The sequence below is a fragment of the Protopterus annectens genome, chromosome 8.part1 (assembly GCF_019279795.1).
Source record: "Protopterus annectens isolate FY-2018-M chromosome 8.part1, PAN1.0, whole genome shotgun sequence".
NCBI classification, from domain to species: domain Eukaryota; kingdom Metazoa; phylum Chordata; order Ceratodontiformes; family Protopteridae; genus Protopterus; species Protopterus annectens.
In genome coordinates, this window is record NC_056742.1 from 274,006,276 (window position 1) to 274,030,120 (window position 23,845).

Sequence of the window (23,845 nt, forward strand, 5' to 3'; positions counted from 1 at the left end):
CAAGTCCGTTCATCCTAAGTACACATGTAACACTGTCATTACGCACAAATGGAGAGAATTACTTGAGACATACCTCCTTGGCTCATATTAAGGGAGATGATACAGCTATCAGAATATGCATCTGAAACTCGTGTGAAACTAGAATTGAGCAGTCAGTATCCTGCCATCATCAAGAACAGTGCCAAAACACAAACAAAAGGTAATGGACTTCAGTAATTGGCTTAGCTATTAATGTCATTATTAGGGAATCTAATGTATGTCACCCGTGGCAGAGATGACCAACATCGCTGTCTGCTTTGCTAGGGATGGTCTGCACCACTCTTCTCATGGCTTTTGTATACTGGCCGTACCTTTTCCTCCCCATAGTGCTTTTTTTATGCAGACAGCCACAGAGTGGGAGATAACTTTGGGAATGTTCAAAAGCTTTTCATCTATGTACTGAAGATTGATTGATGTCCATCTTCAGCTTATTCATGTTGCAAATGTACTGTAGCAGTGATCCTTTTGTTCGATTATCTACTTTTATATTGAGGAACCTCATGCAACTCTGCAGTGTATTGAGTATTCCTCTCTTAGCCATGTCAGTGCCTGCTTTCTCGACTGTGAATCACAAAACATGATGCATCTTACTTAGCAGGATTTGCAGTGGGAGTTTGCAGCACTTTGTAGTGGAAGAAGCGAAAGCAAAGGAGATATCTTTATTTCATTCATTCTGGTTACTAGTTATTATCCACCCTTATACATTTATTTAGTTTAACTTCAATGAAAACAGATACTGAGGGACTTGCTGTGGGACAACATGTAGGTTTGTTCATAGATGGACATTTTAGAAATACCAGTAAGAACTGTAAGGACCTAGTTAGGCTGAAGAGTTCCATGATATGGCAAAACAACACAGAAGGAAGGAACTCAACAAAGTAAATGGCAAGATAAAATATATAAATTTAACAAGTCAGGGCATGGCACGGATATCATGTGTCATAAAGTTGTTTCTGTAGCTGTCATTTGCTCCTAGCTTTCAAGAATATTATTGGACTTAATTTTGTACTGTCTCTGAGACGTACATCACAGAAACTGTACAAAGGAAATTACTGTACATATTAAAAGTACTGCTTGACGTTAAGACTGCAGCAAGTTGACACGCAGGTTTATTCTCATATGAAAAGGAGGACTGTGCCATCTTGTTAAATCATATGATACCTGTTTTGAATGATCTGTGGAAAACAGATTGCTTCATGTACTGTTTTAAGACTAGCACATTATTATGGCTGTTTGTTTTTAAGATGTGTTATTTTAGATTCACAAGGTAAAATTGTAAGTAGGACACTTGTGTCTTGCATTATACACTAATTACACTTGATGTTCCCAACATGAACTAGATAGTGTTTTTGTTTCATTAGGCCACTGCTGTTTACAGAACTTTTTTTTTTTTAGGGTCCATTGTCTGTGTTTTGTGCTAAGAACAGACTGATGGCTCCACGAACAGTCCATTTAGTTCCTGAGAATGGAGACCTGGGATTTACTCTAAGGGGTGGTATGCCAGCCCAGGTTAACTGTCTGGATCCTCTTTGTGCTGCTGCAGTAAGTACATACAAACAACTGACATCTCACAAGTGTACTTTTCACAAAACTTTATGAACTTCTGTTAATATGGAACTTAAATTAAATTTGGAAGTTAGTTATGTCCACTCACAGAAGCAGTGTGTTATGCCATTAGTTGTAGTTGCATCCACTAGTGAAATAATATGCAATTTGTGAATTGACATATTTTCCTATTGCAGTCTGTCGATCTGAATTATTACACAGTGGGGTGTTAAAAATTTAGAGAAGGACTGCAGTGATGCAGCTTGTGCAGCATTTCAAAAGCAAAGTTTCTGTTTGCTGCTGTCCTTTCTGTGTCACTCGGCAAGTAGGACAGACAGAGGAAGAGTTTAGTTCACCTACTAATGCATGTCTTTAACAGTACTTTCAGTAGTGTAATGGTGAGCATAGCTGAAAATTGTGGTGGTAGGATGTGTCTCTGCCTTTAGTGGACTTTAACATACTTATTTGAATTGTATTATTACATCTACTTACTAGGTGAGTTCACTGGTCCAAGAACCCTTTACAGGCATGCCAGGGCCATTTAGACAAATATTACAAGACATAGAACATACTGACAGTAAATATTCAGAACTTGTACAGCTGAAGTAAAATAACCAGATTTTAAAGAAATTACTGTATGTGTAGTTAAAAGAAAATACCAGTATAACACAAAACAATTGCAGCTAGTGCAGGTATATTTGGATAGTCCAGCTTAGAATATAGAGATGAGTAGTTGTAGTAATGAACAAATAACAGTAATAAGGTAGGTGATGTAAGGCATAGGAGGTTGCAAGTAACAGTTAAGGTAAAGTACAGAAAGTAAGGTTGACGAAACTAAGGCTGTGAAGGATGTTGATGTGTTGTTTTTTTTTTGTATGTAAGAGTAAGAGGAGTGGTAATAAGAGGAGAATGAAATTGTAAAGAAAGGTTGTTATTGTACATACAAATTTATTTATGGTTGTTTTACATCATGTCTTCCTCCTGACTAGGACCCAAAGTGGTTGTGTAAATCAAAAATTAATGAAGAAGTTTATTTTTTTCATTTGTAACATATACTGGCAAAATGTCTTATACAGTGATCTCATTCATTGCTGCCTGCTGTTTGTTAACATAATCGTTAAACTCTGGAAACAAAATACACGTGTGGTTGCAGAACTATTCTGAGCAGTGTTGTGGTCTTAGTGTGTAGTTGGCACGCGCATGTAGGGTCATACTAATCAACAGTACTCAACAGGCTAGCCTGAACAAAGTATTTTAACAAATATATTAACAAGGCATAAGACTGCTTCTGTGTTCTGTACTAATTTCTTAAACATGTACTGACTAGGACCTCACAAGTGCCTTTTACAGGAGTGATCTGGGAGCACTTTTTGATCACATGACTTTTTCACAGTCTCACGATATGCAAATAGAGACTGACAGGCATGACCTGTAGCTACATGGCTACCTGGATTTTACAATATTATGTTCAAAATTATTGATAGTCATCTTAGCAAAAAAACAGGGCTAACATCTGAAGTGAATTTGTTGACAAAAGTAAGTGCCTTTAGACACTGGTTATTGCTATAGTAAATGATTCTACTGTTTTAAAACTACACCAATTTATCTGCTGTTTCCCTGGTTAGACCTGGGGGCTTCTGGTTTTCCAGTTCTTTCAAATGTTGTAGCTTCACTGGCAAATTGTGCATCCTGTATATGTGCCCAGAAAGGTAACGGAAAATCAAGTATTTCAGCTGAGAGTGCAAAGGGAAGTGTTTCTGGATGGAAGGTTCATTATGTTTCACCAGAACTTTGATGAGACTTGCAGTCTTTGACAGTGGGCTACCAGGAAAACTAAGTGCATTCTATAGACTGCAGAGACTGCTGTAAGAACAGTAAAGTTTGGCCAATAGACAGCTCCATTTTCATTATCTTTGGGGCTGCAGGGAGTCAAAGGATGACTAAAATAAACAAACCAGAACAAAAGTCCAAAAAACACAATAATAGAAATCACCACGACACTGGAACCACACTGACTTCAAGGAAATACTGGTCACCAAAAATATTTTTATTCTGGTACCTCGGCCTTTCGCCTTCAAGGAATGATCTGTGCCTAAAAAAAACACTTCCATTTATACACCAAGTATTTAAATACTAAACCAGTAAACATTCTCGATTAATTACTTGATACTAAATAACTAATTAAAAAGAGGGAAATGCACATTCTTAAAGTGAAATACCCAAATTTACCACATTTCTAAAGTTTTATAATCTCTAACATGTTATAACTGCTATTACAATCATAAAAAAATTTGAGTTTCACTTAAGAACAAGAAAATAGAAAAATGCAGGACAATACATTGTATAAGGTAATATTACTGTCCAAGTTCATGCCTCTAGGATACAAATATGATAGTAATCATCCTGCATGAAGACATGCAACCCCTCTCCACTTATGAGGATTCTGATGCAGAGGACTCCGTTCCTTCAGCCTCTCCCCCAGAGGATTTTTCCTTTGGGGAAACCCTGCATACTTTAAGGAAGCATTTCCAATGGGAGAGTCAGGACTACCCTCAGTCTAAAAAGATATTCAGGGAATTCTTAGATGTCCTTCAAGAATGCAACTGCAGTCATAACATATGGGTTGTCCTGCCTCAGGCAGCCCTCGGTCGGCCGGATTCCAAAGTCTGGGTCCGACGTCGGCTGATGTCGCATTTCTCTCCGACGTCAGAGCGGCTGGAGTACGTAAGCATCAGCCGACGCCATTTTCTTCAGTCTTTCTTGCCGCGCGGTGCCCGAAGCAGAAGCAGTTTGCAAGTGCCGGTCGGTCAGCTCCTGTATTCTTCGATTCCGAAGTCATCAAAAAAGCTAAGTACCCCATTGGGGACCTTTTCTTGCCTCAGCCGATGTCAGAAATTACTGAAAAAGTTAACAATTGTCTTTCTTGTGGTAAACAAATACCTCATAAGGATTTCCACTCTTACTGTCTTCCTTGCCTTGGCCCAGACCACGACGTCTCGGCCTGTGTAGCCTGTGCTCGCTTCAACAAGCGCACTCTCAGGCACCGGGCGGAGTTCGCTGAAGATTTTTTCGGCGAAAAATTTGCTTACACAATGCCGTCGGAACTTCCGACATCGCAAACTCCCAAGAAACGCAAAGACCGGGACCGACATCCTCGGCCCGCGTCTACCACCGACTCCATGCCAAAACCTATCGCGAGTGCTCCGGTTCCCTCTGAGACGGTCTCTCCACCGCTCCGAACCGAAGACACCGCATTACCGACGACTCCGATTCCGGATATCACTCCAACGCCAGTTATTGATTTTCCTCCGGATACCGAAACCGAGGAAATGCCCGAGGCCATTGCTGTAGACAAGGTCACTCCTGCACGTGGAGCTGCCAGGCCTCCTATGGCCATGTCTATTAAGGCCTACACTAGGGCTAAGGCAGCCAGCAAAACAAAACATCTTACTACTAAAACCTTACCTCAGCCTTCTCCAGAGACACAAATTATGTCTATGGCTTCTGATTTAATTTCTATGATTAGAGGTTCACAGGCCCATCCTGAGAGAGGATCCCAGCCTCCTTCTGATAAAAGGCCCCGGGTTGAACCCTCTGACCCTATTCCGTCAGATGAAGATTCTGAGGGCTCTGTCCACTCTGATAGCCAGGAAGAGCTCTTCCAGACCTATGAGGACTCGGATGCAGAGGATTCCATCCCCTCGGCCTCCCCTCCTGAGGATATTTCTTTTGGGGAAGTTCTGCATACCATGAGGGAACATTTCAAGTGGCAAGGCCAGGAATATTCTGATTCCAGAAAACGCCGGACTTTCCTTAAGAAGCCCCAGCACAGGCCCTTAGCTATTCCTCCTGTACTTGATGTTTTGGATGATTTATATTCTGAATCTAGTGTTACCCCTGACTCTCTTCCTCCTGCTCCAGCCAAGCCAGACAGGTATTACAGGGTCCCAGAAACACATTCCCATTTATTCAGGGCCCATACTGCTGATTTGGAAACTATTTCACAGGGGCCTAAAGGAGTTTCAGCTTCCACCTCTAAAAATCCATTGCCCTCCAACAGGGAAGCTAGGTCATTAGAGATGGGGCAAAAAGGTTTACACATCCACTACCTTATCTATGAGAGCTTTGAACTGCCTTTTTCATATGTTACAATATCAGGATTTCCTGTTAGAAGATTTACAAAAAACATTGGCCACTCCTGATCCTTTAGACAGGAAGGCTTTGCAGGAAGTTGTACATAATACTCAGCAAGTAAGCAATCACTTCCTGCAGTGTGGATATGATGCACTGGAAGCTTCATGTAGGGCAGCTATGACAGGGGCAGTCATTCGTAGACATGCATGGTTAAAAGATCAACCTCTACCAGACCATGTAAAGGTAAAACTTCTGGATGCACCTTTGGAAAAGAACAAGCCTTTTGGTGCTAATGCTAAGGATGTGTTAAAGACCATCGAGGAAAAAGCAAAATCAGTTCAGACGGTGAAAGATTTCCTCCAGGTTCAACACCTCAGATTCAGTAGGAATTGGCCTTCAAAAAACTGGTCCTTTCCTAATCCAGAAAAGTTTCAAAGGGGTAAAAACAGACGTGGCCGAGGAAGAGGCCAATACAGAGGTCCTTACAGGGGACGACAATGGCAGCCAGGAAACCAAAGAAGCGACGCAGGGGTTTCACCTGCCCCACAGCCACAATCTCAATGACTTTCCTCTACTTCCGCCTACCAGGGAACAAATAGAAGCTCCCTTGGGCGGGAAATTATCTCTGTTTACATAAAATTGGCACAGACTGACAAAGGACAAATGGATTTTGGACATTATAGACCGAGGCTACAGGTTCTATTTTCATACCTTGCCAAGAAAACAAGGCATGCCAAACCTACCACAAAACCAGAGGGCAGAGGCTATCAAGCAAATCTCTCTGCTGACTCGGATGAAAGCAATATAAAGAGTTCCACAACAAGAACAAGGCCAGGGGTTTTACTCAAGACTGTTCCTTGTTCCAAGAAAAGAATCTCAATGGAGACCAATACTGGATTTGTCCGCATTAAACACCTTTCTCATAGTACCAAAGTTCAAAATGCTGACTCTACAGCAACTCCTTCCCATGCTGGGCAAGGGGTCTTGGCTGATTACTCTGGACCTCAAGGAGGCATACCTGCATGTCCCTATCAGACACAGCTGCAGAAGATACCTCAGATTTCTTGCAGGGCCAGAGCATTATCAATTCTCAGCATTGCCATTTGGCTTATCTACTGCGCCCAGAGTATTCACAAAATGCCTGGCTTCAGTAATTGCTCATTGCAGGCTCCAGGGGATACAAATTTACCTGTACCTGGACGACTGCCTCATACAAGCGGACGACAAATTGATGTTGACAAAAAACTTGGACTATGTCATACGATTACTTCAAGCTCTGGGATACGCAGTCAACTTCCAAAAGTCAAGACTGCAGCCATCCCAGCAAATAATCTTCTTAGGAGCCAAATTAGACACAGCCTCTCAAATGGCTTACCTGAAAGAAGACAAGCAAGAGAATTTAACTCATTACTTCAAAGGTTTAGCAAAACTCACCCAGATGACTGCAAGGAGATTCCTACAGGCCCTGGGTTACATGGCATCCTGCATTCTCCTGGTTCCATTAGCAAGACTACACATGAGAAAGCTTCAATGGTACCTAAAAAGCATTTGGTCTCAGCACAGCAACAACTTGGAGACAACCATACCGCTCATTCCATGCCTACAAAAAGAATTCCTATGGTGGGCCTCGGTGAGCCAGGCAAACACAGGTATGTCATTCAAAAAACCACAGATAACACAGACCATGACCACAGACACCTCAGACCTTGGATGGGGGGCGCACATGGAAGGCAGGTGTATACAAGGACAATGGTCTCCAAAGGAAACACATCTGCATATAAACCAAAAGGAAATGCTGGCAGTAATGCATGCCATCGAGGCCTTTCAACACCAACTTCAGCAAGGCCATTTACTGATACGGACAGACAACACCACTGTGATGTGGTATATAAACAAGCAAGGGGGCACCCACTCTTACCCCCTTTGCAGACTGACAATGCATCTTTGGGAAAAATCACTGAGCCTAAACATCCAGTTACAATCCCAGTTTGTTCCAGGCAAAGACAATGTGTTGGCGGACAGCCTAAGCAGGAATTTCGCAGATCCACACGAGTGGAGGTTACATCCGAAGATCTTCACACAACTCACTTCGACATGGGGCAGGCCAGAAGTAGACCTATTTGCCTCTCACCTCAACCATCATCTACAAAAATTCTGCACAAGGACATACCATCCAAAAGCTTGGAAAATAGATGCTCTCTCATTCAAATGGAACTTCCTAACAATCTATGCATTCCCACCTCTGCCACTGATGACCTCAGTATTACTAAAGATCAAAGCAAAGAGACCCAAGGGAATCATAATAGCTCCGGACTGGCCAAGACAACACTGGTACCCACTACTACGGAGCATATGTCACACCAGGAGGTGGGCCCTTCCCCAATGGCCTCTACTTTTGGCTCAACACAATTTCAAAACGGTGCATCCAAACCTTCAGACACTGCAGCTAACAGCCTGGGAGATCCCATAAATAACCACAACCTATCTCTCTCCAAGGAAGTTCAGTGGATACTAACAGAGGCTCGAAGACCATCCACCAGAAAGGTTTACTTAGCAAAATGGAAGAGATTCAGCAATTGGAATACCAGCAAGGGACATGATGCATCATTGTTAAACATCCCACTCATCTTGGAATATTTGACAGATATGCTAAAGAACGGCCTCTCATATTCTTCCATAAAGATACATGCATCAGCTATTTCAGCTAGATATAGCACTGATCCTCCTGTCTTTTCACACCCTTTGCTAAGGCAATTCCTCAGGGGAATCAAGAACATTAAGCCACCAAGAAAGGCCCCAGTGCCAGCCTGGGACCTCATTTTTGTCCTAGAAAAACTGACTCTATCTCCATTTGAGCCAGCAGCTTCAGTTGACTTGCAATTTCTGTCATGGAAGACAGCTTTCCTGTTGGCAATTACCTCAGCAAGAAGGGTTTCGGAACTACAGGCCCTAATGGCAATACCACCATTCATAATTTTTCACAGAGACAGGGTTTCGTTAAGGACCAACCCAACTTTTATGCCAAAGGTGGTATCTAGGGTTTCTTTAAGTCAAGCTATTCATCTGCCTGCTTTCTTCCCCAATCCTGAGAACAAGGGGGAAAGACTGTTACATACCTTGGACATTCACAGACAACTTCGATACTACCTGGACAGAACCAAGGCCAGTAGGAAGTCTGAACAACTTTTTGTAGCTTTCGCCCCTGCAGTCCAAGGAAAAGCAATTTCAAAACAGACTATTTCAAAATGGATTGGACATTGCATCAAATTCTGTTTTTCCTTTCATGGAAAGACTGTTCCAGCCAATGTCAGACCACATTCCACCAGAGCTACAGCCACCTCTACAGCATTCTTAAGAGGGGTGCCTACTTAGGACATTCTAGAAGCTGCTACATGGAGCTCCATGCATACATTCTCCAAACACTACAATCTCCCTCTATACTCCAGATCCAGAGCAGGCTTTGCTTCGGCAGTCCTGCAGGGTTTGATTGCCACACCATCTTTTTCCTAGAGCATTCCTCCTCCCCCAGCTAAGCTATGGTATTCTACCCATATGTTATGACTGCAGTTGCATTCTTGAAGGACATAGTACAGTTTTGTACCTACCATAAATGTAGATGTCCGATAGACATGCAACTGCAGTCGGATTTTCCCTCCCTCCATACCCCTCTATGCCTAGGGTCCACTCCTATCCCTGTTTCTTTTAGCTGGGGATATCTGTTATGTTGTATTTGTTTTATTGCTCATTTATTTGTCTGGAATCCTGTTTTTGTCTTTCAAATTTGATTACAGCCTTCCTTGGAGGGCACCTGGCATCTGGGGCAAGAAACACTGAAGAAAATGGCGTCAGCTGATGCTTATGTACTCCAGCCGCTCTGACGTCGGAGAGAAATGCGACATCAGCCGACGTCAGACCCAGACTTTGGAATCCGGCTGACCGAGGGCTGCCTGAGGCAGGACAACCCATATGTTATGACTGCAGTTGCATGTCTATCGGACATCTACATTTATGGTAGGTACAAAACTGTACTATCTTCTGCAACACAGATCCTTGGCCATCCCCCCAATCCTGGATGTTGTGGATGATGTTTTCCTTGAGTCCAGCTTGACTCCTGATGCGCTACCTCCTGCTCCCAGAAAACCAGACAGGTACTATAGAATCCCTGACTCACACAAATATCGTTTTAGAAATCCTTAAACAAAAAATGTCTTCCCTTCCTGCTCGGGCAGAATCTAAAGATTTACAAGACTTAATGCATTCTGCAAGCCAAGTAACTAAACACACTTTGCACTATGGTTTTGACGCCCTAGAAACTTCTTGCAGGGCAGTAGTCACTGGATATGTCATTAGAAGACATATATGGTGTAAGGAGCAACCCCTGCCAGACCATGTCAAATCTAAATTGTTGGATGCCCCCTTGCACAAAGATAACTTATTTGGCACTAAGGCAGAAGAGGTCTTAAAAAAGAAGGAAGAAAAAGCAAAATCTATGCAAACAGTTAAGGATTTCTTACAAGTCCAGCCACCTAGGTTCAGCAGGCATTGTCCCTCCAAGCACTGGTCCTTTCCTTCTCTGAGTAAACCAGCCCAGCCTAGGCCCTGTAAAAACAGACCCCCCCCCCCCCAGACAGCAGCCCCAGGGAATTCAGAGGGTTATCCTGCCATCAGGCGGTCCCACAGTCGGCCAAAGTTCCAAAGTCTTGGTCCGGCGTCTGTTGCTGTCGCTTCTTCCCTGACGTCAGTGCGCCAGGGGCATATAAGATGCAGCCGATGCCATTTTCTTCAGTCTTTCTTGCCAAGTGGTGCCCGAAGCAAAAGCAGTTCGCAAGTGCCGGTCGGCTGACTCCTGAGATTTTCAGTTCGAATTTCAGAACCGAAGTCTTCAATAAAGCTAAGTACCCCGTTGAGGAAACTTTTTCTTGCCTCAGACCGATGTCAGTAAAAGTTAATAATTGTATTTCTTGTGGGAAGCAAATACCTCATAAGGATTTTCATTCTTACTGTATTCCATGCCTAGGCCCAGACCACGACGTCACTAGTTGTTGGTTTTGTGCTAGATTTAACAAACGCACTATTAAACGTTGGTTTGACTTTGCTCGCCATTACTTTGGCCGAAGGTTCAATTATACCATGCCGTCGGAACAACCGACGACCGGAATACACAAAAAACGCAAAGACAAGGATAAGGACAGGCATCCGAGGTCCAAAACTGACAATGAAGCCTCTTCTAGGCCAGTCGCCGGTTCTCAGTGAGGCGCTTTCGCAGCCCCTGACACCCGCTACCTCAGAGCCACACGCCACCTCCGACTCCCACGTGGAGATGTCTAGGCCTCTGGAAACTCAAGGTATTGGGCCTAAGGAAACTAACCCCTCAGATGGGTCCGGAGCCGCTGAGCAGGCATCATCTTCTGAGGGTGTTTTCAGACCTTCACAACTTACCATTAAAACTACAGCCAAGTCTAAAACTCCATTAAAGACAAAGAAGCAAGTACAGCATTCACCTGGACAGGCCTCCATACCTAAGAAACAGATGCTTAAAATGGCCGAAGACTTAATTACTCCGATCAGGGGTTCCCATCCCCCTCCAGATAAAAGGCCTAGGCAGGATACAGACTATGATTCCTCTGACCAGGTTTCTATTTCTTCTGATTCCTCTTCAGACCAGGGATACTCTTTACCCCCTTATGAGGACTCTGATGCTGAAGAATCAATTCCTTCAGCCTGTCCTCCTGAGGATTACTCATTTGGGGAAACTTTACATACCATGAGGGAGCATTTCCACTGGGAGGGCCAGGATTACTCAGAATCCAAGAAAAGGCTCAGAGACTTTCTTTTATTGCCTCAGCACAGGCCCCTTGCTATTCCGCCAGTGTTAGATATTGTGGATGATGTGTTCACTGAATCTAGTTCAAATCCTGATTCTTTGCCCCCTGCTCCAGTCAAGCCAGACAGGTACTACAGAGTCCCTGACTCTCACAAATTTATTTATAAAAACCCTGTTGCTGACCCAGAAACTATTTCCCAGGGTCCCAAAGGGGTAAAGGCGTCCGCAGCTAAAAATCCAGTTCCCTCTGACAGGGACTCTAGAGCATTAGACAGATGGGGGAAGAAAGTTTACACTTCTGCAACTTTAGCAGTGAGGGCTTTAAATTGCCAGTTTCACATGCTTAAATACCAACAATATTTAATGTCTCTATTAAAACAAAAAATGCTTACAAGTTCAGAACATCCTGACTATAAGGAAATGCAGGATTTATTGCATGCAGCTGAACAAGTGGGAAGACATACTCTGCAATGTGGTTTTGATTCATTATAGGCTTCTTGTAGAGCAGCAGTTACAGGATCTGTGATACGAAGGCATGCTTTGTTAAAAGAACAAGGTTTACCTGATCATGTTAAGGCAAAATTATTGGATGCTTCTTTACAGCAGGATATTTTATTTGGTGTTAAGGCAGAAGAGGTATTAAAGAAAATGGAGGATAAGGCAAAATCTATGCAAACAGTGAAGGATTTCTTACAGGTACAGCCACCTCGATTTAGCAGAAATTGGCCCTCCAAAAATTGGTCTTTTCCAGTGTCAGACAGACCACAAAGTGGCAGATACAGATGCCCAGGAGGCAGATCTCAGCCCCAAGGCTCTTACAGACCATGACAGTGGGGTGCTTCAACCCCAAAAGGAGGGGAAGACAAGTCACAACCTTATAGGAAACAGTCCCAATGACTTCCCCCTTCAAATGCCAAGCACTTACCTTTTGGAAGCTCCTTTAGGGGGAAAACTAGCACTTTTTTCACAAAATTGGCATATAATCACCCAAGACAAATGGGTTTTGAATATTGTGTCTCAAGGTTACTGGTTCCACTTTCACACTCTACCAAGGCTAAAAGGAATGCCAGACCTGCTACCAAATCAGTGGGCAGAGGCACAAAAACAAATTACAGCACTCATGGACATGAGAACTGTTCAAAAAATACCACAACAGGAACAAAGACAAGGATTTTACTCAAGACTTTTCCTGGTCCCCAGAAAGAACAAAGCCTGGAGACCCATACTGGACATTTCAACTTTAAATACTTTCCTGGATGTTCCGAAATTCAAAATGTTGACTCTTCAGCAGATTCTTCCCATGCTGGGCAAGAAGGTTTGGCTTGTAACTTTGGACCTCAAAGAGGCATACCTGCATGTCCCTATCAGACAAAATTGCAGAAGATACCTCAGATTCATAGCTGGTTCAATGCATTACCAATTCTCTGCACTGCCCTTTGGCTTATCTACTTCGCCCAGGGTCTTCACAAAATGCCTGGCACCAGTAATTGCATTTTGCAGACAAAAAGGAATTCAATTATATCCATACTTGTATGACTGCCTTGTTCAATCAGAGAGCAAGGACATTCTTCTAAAGCATCTGGCATTTGTAAAAAGATTGCTAATTTGCCTAGGGTACACAGTAAACGAAAAAAAGTCAAAACTAGTGCCCTCACAAGAGATAATATTCCTCGGTGCCAGCTTAAATACAACAGCCCAGATGGCTTATCTCACGCCAGACAAGCAAAGACAACTGACTTAGTACTTTCAATTGATGGCAACAAAAACCTAACTCCCTGCAAGAAAAATTCTGCAGGCCTTGGAATTCATGGCATCCTGCATACTACTAATACCATATGCCAGACTGCATATGAGGAAATTACAGTGGTACCTAAAAAGTGTTTGGACTCAACACTGTCACAGTTTGGAAGCAGTAATACCACTTATTCCCTGCCTACAACATGAGTTTCGATGGTGGGCACAGGCATGTCACCTCAACAAGGGACAGCCTTTCACTCAACCCACAGCCAGGCAGACACTAACAACAGCTGCTTCGGATTACACCTGGGGAGCATACATGGCAGGAAAATGTATTCAGGGAAGTGGGCCGCAGACCAAATGCATCTTCACATCAATCAAAAAGAGATGCTAGCTGTACAAAATGCCCTAACAGCTTTCAAGGACCTTCTGCATCCAGGACAACTATTACTAAAGACAGACAACACCACAGTCATGTGGTACATAAACAAGAAAGGGGACACTCATTCTTATCCCCTCTGCAGACAAGCCATGACCTTGTGGAACACAGCTCTAACCTATCAAGTTCATCTGCAAGCACAATTCCTGCCAGGAAAGAAAAATGCTCTGGCAGACGACTTAAGCAGAAACATCATGGATCCTCACGAGTGGAAATTAAATCCACAAGTATTCAGCATGATAACACAAAAATGGGGGAGCCCAGACATAGATCTATTTGCCTCCCCAATGAATTGCCAACTATAGAATTTCTGCACAAGGACTTACCACACACAAGCATGGAAAGTGGATGCTCTTTTGTTCAGCTGGAAAGGCCTAAAAGTTTATGCCTTCCCACCACTGCCTCTCCTTTCAAAGGTACTCCTAAAAGCCAGACAAGAAAAGCCAAAAATTATCCTGATTGCCCCAGACTGGCCACGCCAGCACTGGTACCCAATCTTAAAGAACTTAGCTCAAGGCCCTCCATGGGTTTTACCTCAAATTCCAGATCCTGCACAGTCAGTTCAAAACCTTAAACATGGCTGCATGGCAGATTCCTTAGTCAGACAGACAGCACCTCTCTCTAAAGCTGTTATGGATGTCATTTTGGAGGCCAGGAGGCCTAGCACCAGGTAATCCTACTCAGAAAAAATGGAAGAGATTCTGTGCCTGGAACCAGGCTCGAAGCTTTGATCCTCTTGTCCCAAATATTCCTCAGATATTACAATACTTAACTGAGATGCTGGACAAAGGCCTATTCTTTTCATCCATTAAGATCCACGCCTCTGCCATCTCGGCTCATTACAACACAGATCCTCCTATTTTCTCTCATCCATTGCTAAAACAGTACCTCAGAGGGGATAAAAACATAAGACCGCCCCGGAGAGCACCAACACCAACTAGGGACCTCAATTTTGTCTTGGAAAAAATAACTTTACCTCCTTTTGAGCCAGCCAATTCAGCAGAATTAAAATGTGTCATGGAAAACTGCTCTGCCCCTGGCAATAACCTCAGCATGAAGAGTCTCAGAGTTACAGGCACTAATGGCAGTGGAGCCTTTCATCATTTTTCACCAAGACAGGGTTTCTTTAAGAACAGACCCTTTATTTATCCCAAAGGTGGTCTCCAGTGTGGCTCTTAACCAAACTATTCACTTGCCAACTTTTTATCCAAATCCCCAGAATAAAGGGGAGAGACTTCTGCATTCATTGGACATACACAGACAGCTATGTTTCTACTTGGACAAAACAAAAGCTTTCAGGAAAATGGAGCAATTGTTTGTAGCATATGCTGCAGGATCACAGGGAAAGGCTATTTCAAAGCAGACCATTTCAAAGTGGATAGGACACTGTATCCATTTCTGCTACACACAGCATGGGAAAACTGTACCTAGCAACATTAGGCCACATTCCACCAGGGCAACAGCCACTTCAACTGCCTACCTTAGAGGAGTACCTACCAAAGATATCCTGGAAGCTGCAACTTGGAGTTCAGTGCACACCTTTACCAAACATTTTCACTTTTCTCTTTATTCCAAATCCAGAGCTGGCTTTGCCACTGCAGTGCTGCAGGGCCTCATAGCCACCCCAAATCCTCTATAGAACCAGGCACCCTACCTCAGCTTTGGGATTCAACCCAAGTGTAATGACTGCAGCAGTGAAACATGATGAACATAGTACAGTTTTGTACCTACCATAAATGTAGATGTTCAAATGTATTCACTGTTCCATTCCAGGTTACCCTCCCTCCATCCCATCTTTCTTAGCTGGGAGTTATCTATACCTTTCTACCCTATACTACCTATGTGGTGTATTTGCTGGTAACTGAAGGTTTCGGTTTTACCTTTTATGTATGTTTTATTAGCAATATGTATTGCCTACCTATTTGGGGGCACCTGACATCTGGGGCAAGAAAAACTGAAGAAAATGGCGTCGGCTGAATCTTATATACCCCTGGCGCACTGACGTCAGGGAAGAAGTGACAGCAACCGATGCCGGACCAAGACTTTGGAACTCTGGCCAACTGCGGGACCGCCTGACGGCAGGATAACCCAAGTGTAATGACTGCAGCAGTGAATACACTTGAACATCTACACTTATGGTAAGTACAAAACTGTACTATCTAAGCAGTGGACTACCTACCCTACTAACCCAGGGAGTTCTAAACCACCCCCTTATGGTAAGAACTCACAATGACTCACCTCCTCCCCCTCTGTCCACTTTCACTTACCCCTAGGAGGAAAAGTCTCATTTCACTCAAGCACCTGGGCCACCATAACCAAGGACCAGTGGCGCCCCATCCTCAATATATCAATTCTAAACACTTTCCTGGTGATCTCAAAATTCAAAATGCTCACCCTCCAGCAGCTGCTACCCATGCTGTCCAAGGACTCTTGGCTAGCCATCCTAGATCTAAAACAGGACTATCTCCACATTCCTATCAGGAAATCATACAGGAAATATCTATGCTTCAGGGCAGGATCTCAACACTTTCAGTTCTCTGCGCTTCCCTTTGGCTTATCTACTGCACTCAGAGTTTTTACAATATGTCTGGCTCCGGCCATTGCCTTTTGCAGACAAAGATTTACCCATACTTAGATGACTGCCTTATTCAGGTAAACAGTCAGGAAAAGCTGCTCAAGCACCTAGCCTTTGTAAAGACACTACTACCCTAGGATACACAATCAACGAAATGAAATCCAAACAGGTGCCCACCCAAAGGATAGTCTTCCTTGGAGCAAGTCTGGACACAGCATCCCAGATGGCATTCCTTACACCAGAGAAACAACCTACTTCTCTCAACTAGCCACCAGGCCCCACTATCTGCAAGGAAGATCCTGCAAGCTCTGAGGTTCATGGCATCTTGCATACCACTCATTCCATGTGCCAGACTGCACATGAGAAAACTTCAATGGTACCTAAAGAGCTTTTGGTGTCAACACTGTCAAGACCTGGAAACTCTTCTACCTGTAATTCCTTGCCTCAGAAAGGAATTTCTTTGGTGGGAAACAGCATGCTTCCACAACAAGGGACTGCCCTTCTCCCCACCCCCCGCCCCCAGACTCTCACCACAGATGCATCAGACTACGCTTGGGGTGCACACCTGAATGGCAGGTGCATACAGGGCCAGTGGAGCCCTCAGGAAATCCCTCTGCACATCAGTCAAAAAGAGATGATGGCATTGCAGCATGCCTTGATAGCTTTCAAGCCCTTTCTCTCTCCAGGGGTTCTCCTGATCAAAACAGACAACACCACTGTGATGTGGTACATCATCATGCAGGGAGGGACTCACTCCTACCCTCTATGCAGGCTGGTCATGACCCTTGGGCTCATACCCTCCTCCATGCAACTACACCTGTAAGCACAATTCCTACCGGGCTCTGTCAGCTCTCTGGCAGACCAATTAAGCAGAAACCTTCTGGACCCACACGAGTGGCAACTCAACAGATGTACCTTCACCCAAATAACTCAGAAATGGGGAACCCCTAAGGTCTACCTCTTTGCCTCCCACAGCAGCCATCAGCTCAGAGAATTCTGTACTAGGGAACATCACTGCATGGCTTGGAAAGTGGATGCCGTGTCCTCCCCCTGGGTCAATCTATCGTTCTATGCCTTTCCTCCCCTATTTCTCATCCCCAGGGTACTACTCAAAATAAGGGGAGGAAAAACCAAGTACCATTCTTATAGCTCCAGACTGGCCCTTACAACACCGATACCCTTTGCTGTGCATCCTGTCCCTGCTGCCTCTATGGCATCTTTCTCAGATTCCAAACCTGACCCAGAGGGAAGGGTCATTCATGCTTCCCAAATTGCAGACACTCAGTTTGGCAGCTTGGCTTATTCCCTAACCATGAACCAATCTGCCATTCTTAGTAAACAGGTTCTGGATGTTATCCGTGAGGCTAGACATCCTAGCACCAGAATGTCTTATGCAGATAAATGGAAAAGGTTCTGCATCTGGATCCAGGCTAAGGGAGCCAGTATGGCACAGCCCTCCATCCCTCTTATCCTGGATTACTTAGCTGACCTACTACACAGTGGTCTCTCTTTCTCCTCAATAAAAATTCATGCCTCTGCTATATCTGCTCATTTTCCCACTTAAGAGCCCCTTTTCTCACACCCTTTGATCAAACAGTTCCTCAGAGGGGCTAGCAACTTCAGGCTCCCCAGAAGGACACCAGTGCCAGCTTGGGACCTTAACTTTGTCTTGGAAAAGCTCACCCTGCCCCCCTTTAAACCAGCGTTTTCTGTAGAGCTAAAATTTCTCTCCTGGAAGACAGCTTTCCTTCTAGCTATCTCTTCAGCCAGAAGAATCTCTGAGCTGCAAGCACTCATGGCTGTGGAACCCTTCATCGTAGGTTCATAGGTTCATAGGTTTATACTAGGCTATCTGCCCTAAGGCATTTATAAGCCTAGCCCAAATTATTGTGGCTTACGCCACCCCTTATATGAAAAAATACTGTGCCCATTAGTTTGTTGTGCCTCTGTCCAGCAGTGACCCAGAGATGATTCCCGGGGTAAACCTACGATCTCCCATCCACAGGTCTAGATTTCTCTTGAACAGAGTCAGCGAGGTGCTCTGCCTCACATGGACCGGGATTTTATTCCACAGCATAGGGAGTCTCTGAGTGATAAATCTATCCCTCCAGCACGTCCTATTTATATCCGTGCTAAGGTTTAAGTCGCTTGCTCTAGTGGTTTTGGTGGATTTGGATTTTTGAGGTGGAGCATGTCCATTAATTCGGGTTGGACATGGCCTTGTATGTCAGGCACATGTCACCTCTGAGCAGGCGGTATGCGACTGAATAGAGCTGGAGTTTCTTCAATCTGGCAGCATATGACAGATTTTGGAGTCCCTTTATCCTTTTGGTGAGGAACTTTTGGGGTCTCTCCAATTGCTGCAGATGTCGGGTGAGATACATCCCGAATGGGGCATTGTACTCGATCATTGGTCTGATAAGTGAAGAGTACAGGGGAACAATGACCTCACTAGATCTGGATGTGAATCCCTTCATGATCAGGTGGGCAATGTAGAAGGTCTTTCTAACCACTTTAGCAATGTGAGTGTCAAAAGAAAGGCCACTGTCAACCTGGGTCCCCAGGTCCCTGATAACCTCTTCTGTGCTTAGTGGATTGCCACCTATATGGTAGCTTGGGGTTACCTTGTTTTTCCCGAAGGGTATGACTATACATTTTTGGCGTTTAACTTCAGGCCATGGCTCTGGCACCAGCTATCTGTTTCCGTGAGTCCCTTCTGAAGGATATCCGTGTCCGATGCACTTTCCACTATGGCCCAGTTTGCAGTCGTCTGCAAACTTTGTCAGCAAAGTCCTCCCATGTTGGCCTGTACTTCTGAGAAGTAGATGCCAAACAATAGGGGCCAAGGACCGAGCCCTGTGGGACACCACTTGTGACTGGCTTGGAGTCTGACACAGCGCCAGCAACTCTAACCCTGTGGGTTCTGTCCTTAAGCCAGTTTGCAACCCATCTTGTGACATATGGGTTTACATTTAAGCTGGTAAGTTTTCTACAATACCAGTGGGGTATTGTGTCGAAGCCTTTGCAAGGTCAAGGTAGGCTGTATGGACTGCCTTTCCCTCATCAATGGCCTTGGTGACTATTTGAAGAAGTCGACCAAGTTCAAAAGGCATGATCTTCCCTTGACAAAGCCAAACTGGGTCGGGTCCAATGTCTGCAAGTCCCTATATCTTTGTTTATGAGCTCCATTATGATCCTCTCCATAGCTTTGCAGACTAGACTTGTTAAGCTTATGGGCGGTAATTACCAGGGTCCGTAGGCGCCACCTTTGTGGAGTGGGACCACAGTTGCCGTCACGCCACTCCTTGGGCACGTATCCTGTGGTAAGGCTGAGATTAAACAGCTGCCTTATGCGGGTTTAATTCCTCATTTAGCTCGTGTAGCACACAGCCGGGGACACCATCCGGTCCCATTGATGCTGTGTTTTTAGCTTTAGAGAGCAGCTTTCACCTGCGCATTTGAGATGTCCGGGAGGCTACACTCGGCTGGGATAGTTATCTCTCCTTTAGGGGAGAGGGGTGAAGTTTGCACTGAACCTGTCTGCCAGTATGTTGGCAATGTCTGTGGGTTCAGTGATTTTTGTATCATTTTGGACTAATTCTGAGCATATCTGTGAGTTTCCACCCAGGTTCCTAACATAGCTGAAAAAGGCCTTATGATTGTCCTTTGAATCCATGGCAATTTTTCTCTCAAAATTGGCCTTAGTTGATTTTATGAGTGCTCGAATTTTTTTTACTAATAATGATCAGGGGTGACTTCCCTTTTATGGATTTTGTTCTATCATGTAATAGCTTTCTCCTCTTATTGTAAAGTTTGTTAATGGCTGGGGTCCACCAGACTGGACGTTTGCCCTTTGTGGAAAGAGTCTTGGTTTTATTTGGGATTGCCTGATCCATGCAGTCCTGGAGGTGTTCATAGAAGGCATTTGTAAGGGCTTCCGCAGCTTGGGTTGTGGTTTCCTCTGACTCAGGGGCCTTGAAGGATACCACACCAGTCTTGAGTAGTGTGAAGTTTGCTTTAGAGAAGTTCTTCACTATGGTCTTTTTGTTTGGGGTGGGGGCGGGATGTGGATTTCCAGTGAGATTAGTTTATGATCAGATCTCACCAATGAGGGATATACTTCGGTGTGGAGCATTTTGTCCCCATGTTTGTGACAATGAGATCTAGTATATTTTCTCCTCTCGTGGGAACAGTGACTAGCTGTTCCATGGCATTTGAATTTATGAACTCCAGGAACCGTTGGGCTAGAAAGTTAGGGCTTGAGTAATGTTCCCAGTCTATATTCGGGTAGTTGAAGTCACCCAATATGATGGTGTTTGGAGATACATTTATACCCTCCAGTGTCTTCAGGAAGGCTGTGTGGGGTTCCTGAGTTTGAGAGGGTGGCCTGTAGCATGCTACAATTTGTAGAGCAGTTTTGCCTATTGTTAGTTGCACCTGGATGGTTTCCGAGCTTCATGCGTTGCCACCAACCTGGAGGTGTGAGTATCCTTTATGAATATGGATACACCCCTCCTTTTGTGGAGTGGTCCGGGTTTTGGGGCGGAGCATGATATGAGGTAAAACCTAATAGTGCCGGGGTGCTCTCAGGAGCATTGAACCAGGTTTCAGTTACAGCACTGACATCGATGTTCTCCATACTGAGAAGGGCCTCGAGTCGTGCATTTTGAGATTTAGACTTCTGGCATTGAGCAGCATTACCCTCAATTTCTTCCCATTTTTGTTTTCTAGGGTGGTAGGTTTAGAATTTGAGCCTTGCCTAAAAAAGGCACTATGGGGGTGGCAAGAGCCTTAGCCAATATCCGGAATCCCAGGGTGACAGGTGCAAGCCGTCCCTTGCGAAGCAGCGTGGCTTGTCAAGCATGTCATCCCAGGCAGACAGACACTGGATCCCCTTTGAATGACACCAGACATTAAGCCAATTGTTAAAGCTGATCATCTTGTCTCTATATTGTGGCATCATTCTTGGTGAAGGAAGGATACTGCTCAGGGTTAGGGTCATACCTGCCTGGGCTACATAATCAGAGAGCTCCTCTATGTCTCTTTTCATGCAGTCCAGGGAGTGCGTCTCAGGTCGTTCACACCAGCATGGACAATGACTGTGTCATATTTGTACTTGCTGTGGGTGACCAGTGCTTGTGTTATGTGGCGGATTCTAGCGCCGATAGGCAGCTTACTGTGACCCTCTCCTTGTTCAGCCTGGTGAGTGGGACGTCAGTGTGTCTGACTATGGAGTCACCTATGACAAGTATGTTTGGTGTTGTATTTGGCCTTAAGGGCTGTGACTGCTTTGCACACTGCTTTTGTGGTTTATGTGTTGCTTGTGGGGTGTCTTGAGGTAGCAGTTGTTTGGGTGTCTGCTTTGGAGGCCTCTGCTGTTTAGGTAAATTTTACTCAGAGCCTCCGAGTATGTCTTTGTGTGTTTGTGTTTGATTCAGTGGAGTGGTAGCATTATGTGAGGCTGGTTTTGTGGTGTGTGTAGTTGCCTTCTCCTCCTGTCTGGTCTTGCCAGTCCTGAGTTGAGAGAGCTCAGCCTCCAGTTTGGCTAAATAGCTGCATCTCGCAAGTATTTGTGTTATGTGGGAGGAGGAGAGGGTTGTCTGTGTACATGAGGCAGTTATAACATTGCCTCAAGATTCCCAGATTCACCAGCTGGACCGAGAGGAGATTGACAACTGACCTTTGGACATGCTAGAATAATATTGGGAAATCCTTAATTGAAAACAAGGGCCAGTGGGGAGTGAGGGTGTAGTGCTTTTAATTTTTAGTGCTGACTTATATAATTGCTTTAGTGAGCAAGTGCCAGGTAACTTGAGTGCAATGTGATACAAGTAACTAAATGCAAAAGCGACAAACAGTAACTTTCTTTCAAGTGAAACAAGGAAATAAGTACAGTAAGCAATGCAGATATCACTAGTGATCCACAGAAGCTGAGAAGTTGTATTAGGTGAATTAGCTTCCAGGGAAATAACAAGCAAACAAACAACAAGTATATAAACAAAGCTAGATTCAGTAGGCCTGGATCTAGTCTATGCTAGAGCAAACAAGGTGAACCAATTTCAGTAAGATACAGTTCAAATATTCAGGCACTATAAACCTTTAACCAGAAAATTCCCAGCTCAGAAGGGCAGAGTCCAGCCTCTTCTCCCACAAGAGTGCAGACCACGAACCTTCTTAATGTAAAATAACTGGCCTGAAGCCCAAGTGCCTAAACCAGAACTAATACACTTGGACACTGGGCTCTCAATCAGCAGTTCCCAACTTAGAAGGATGAAAGCTACCTGTCCTGCCACCACAGTGCTTGCCACAAACCTTCCTAATGTAAAACAACTGGTCTGAAGCCCAAGTGCTTAATCCAAAAGACTTGAATGATAGCTACACTTTAATCAAGTTACAACCAAGCAGTAATAAATACCATTGAATACTTTAGAGAATGTCTGGATTAGTGCTCAAGTTACACAAACAAAGCTAGATCCAGCAGGCCCGAATCCAGTCTATGCCACAGCAAACAAGGCACCAACTTCAGTAAGAAACAGTTCAGATATGCATGCACTATAAGCCTTTAACCAGAAATTCCCAGCTCAGAAGGGCAGAGTCCAGCCTCTCCTCCCACAAGAGTGCAGACCACGAACCCTCTTAATGTAAAATAACTGGCTTGAAAGCCCAAGTGCTTAAACCAGAATTAATACACTTTTAGAATAACAGACACTGAGCCCTCAATCAGCAGTTCTCAACCTAGAAGGATGTAAGCTACCTGTTCTGCCACAACAGTGCAGACCACAAACCTCTCAGTGCAAAACAACTAACTGGTCCGAAGCCCAAGTGTTTAAACCAAAAGGCTTAGAATGAGTTACACCAAGCAGTAATAAATACAATTGAGTATTTTAAGATGATGCAAAAGTAAAAAGAAGTAGGTAAAAACACAAGTACAGTAAAAGCAGATGAATTTTTTTTTTTTTCTGAACAAGTGCTGAGATCAAAGAAACAGATTTGAGTGCTGAAACTAGAAAACTGGCTAGTTATAAGAAAAAAAAAACAAGCTAGAAGGCTTCCCTCAAACACAGAAGGGCTTGGGGGCTCAGAAGCCTACAAATAGTCTGTACCACTTAACAAGAAAGGCAGGAAATAAGCTTAATTTTTTTTCTATTTCCCAGATGCTCTCTTTGTACACAGTAGGAGTGCCTGAAATCAGAATATGATCTCACTGCACTCAGTTGAGTGAGCAAATGAGATGGGCCCAGAGGCAGGCTGAGGGGCGGGCAGTTTCAATGCCACTAAGATTAACACCAAAACAAAAACAGGGCGGGTGGGTGGGAATAACTGAAGAGCAGAATAACCAGAATAACCAGTTAAAAATTCCTTCAACACTCCTTCATACACAGTTTAAATCAATTTAAATACTGTATTTTAAAAAAAAAAGTGCATAAAAAGGTACTTAAATTCTCTTATACGTCCAGTTGAATATAACCAAGTTCTTAGCTTGCCAAGCTGAAGTTTTAAAGCAGGAATTATTTCACATGCACCAGTTTAAATATGCAAGGACAGGAAATCA

General features: G+C 44.1%; 1 protein-coding gene across 3 annotated transcripts in view; it reads left to right on the forward strand.

The window, feature by feature from the left end:
- RHPN2 (rhophilin Rho GTPase binding protein 2) overlaps window positions 1–23,845 on the forward strand; it is a 2,376,893-nt gene that overhangs the window by 2,153,866 nt on the left and 199,182 nt on the right. For all 3 annotated transcript variants that reach the window (XM_044081870.1, XM_044081871.1, XM_044081872.1), the window contains exon 13: window positions 1,435–1,581. In XM_044081870.1, coding sequence (XP_043937805.1) covers window positions 1,435–1,581 — 147 coding nt within the window. The remainder of the gene's footprint in view (window positions 1–1,434; window positions 1,582–23,845) is intronic.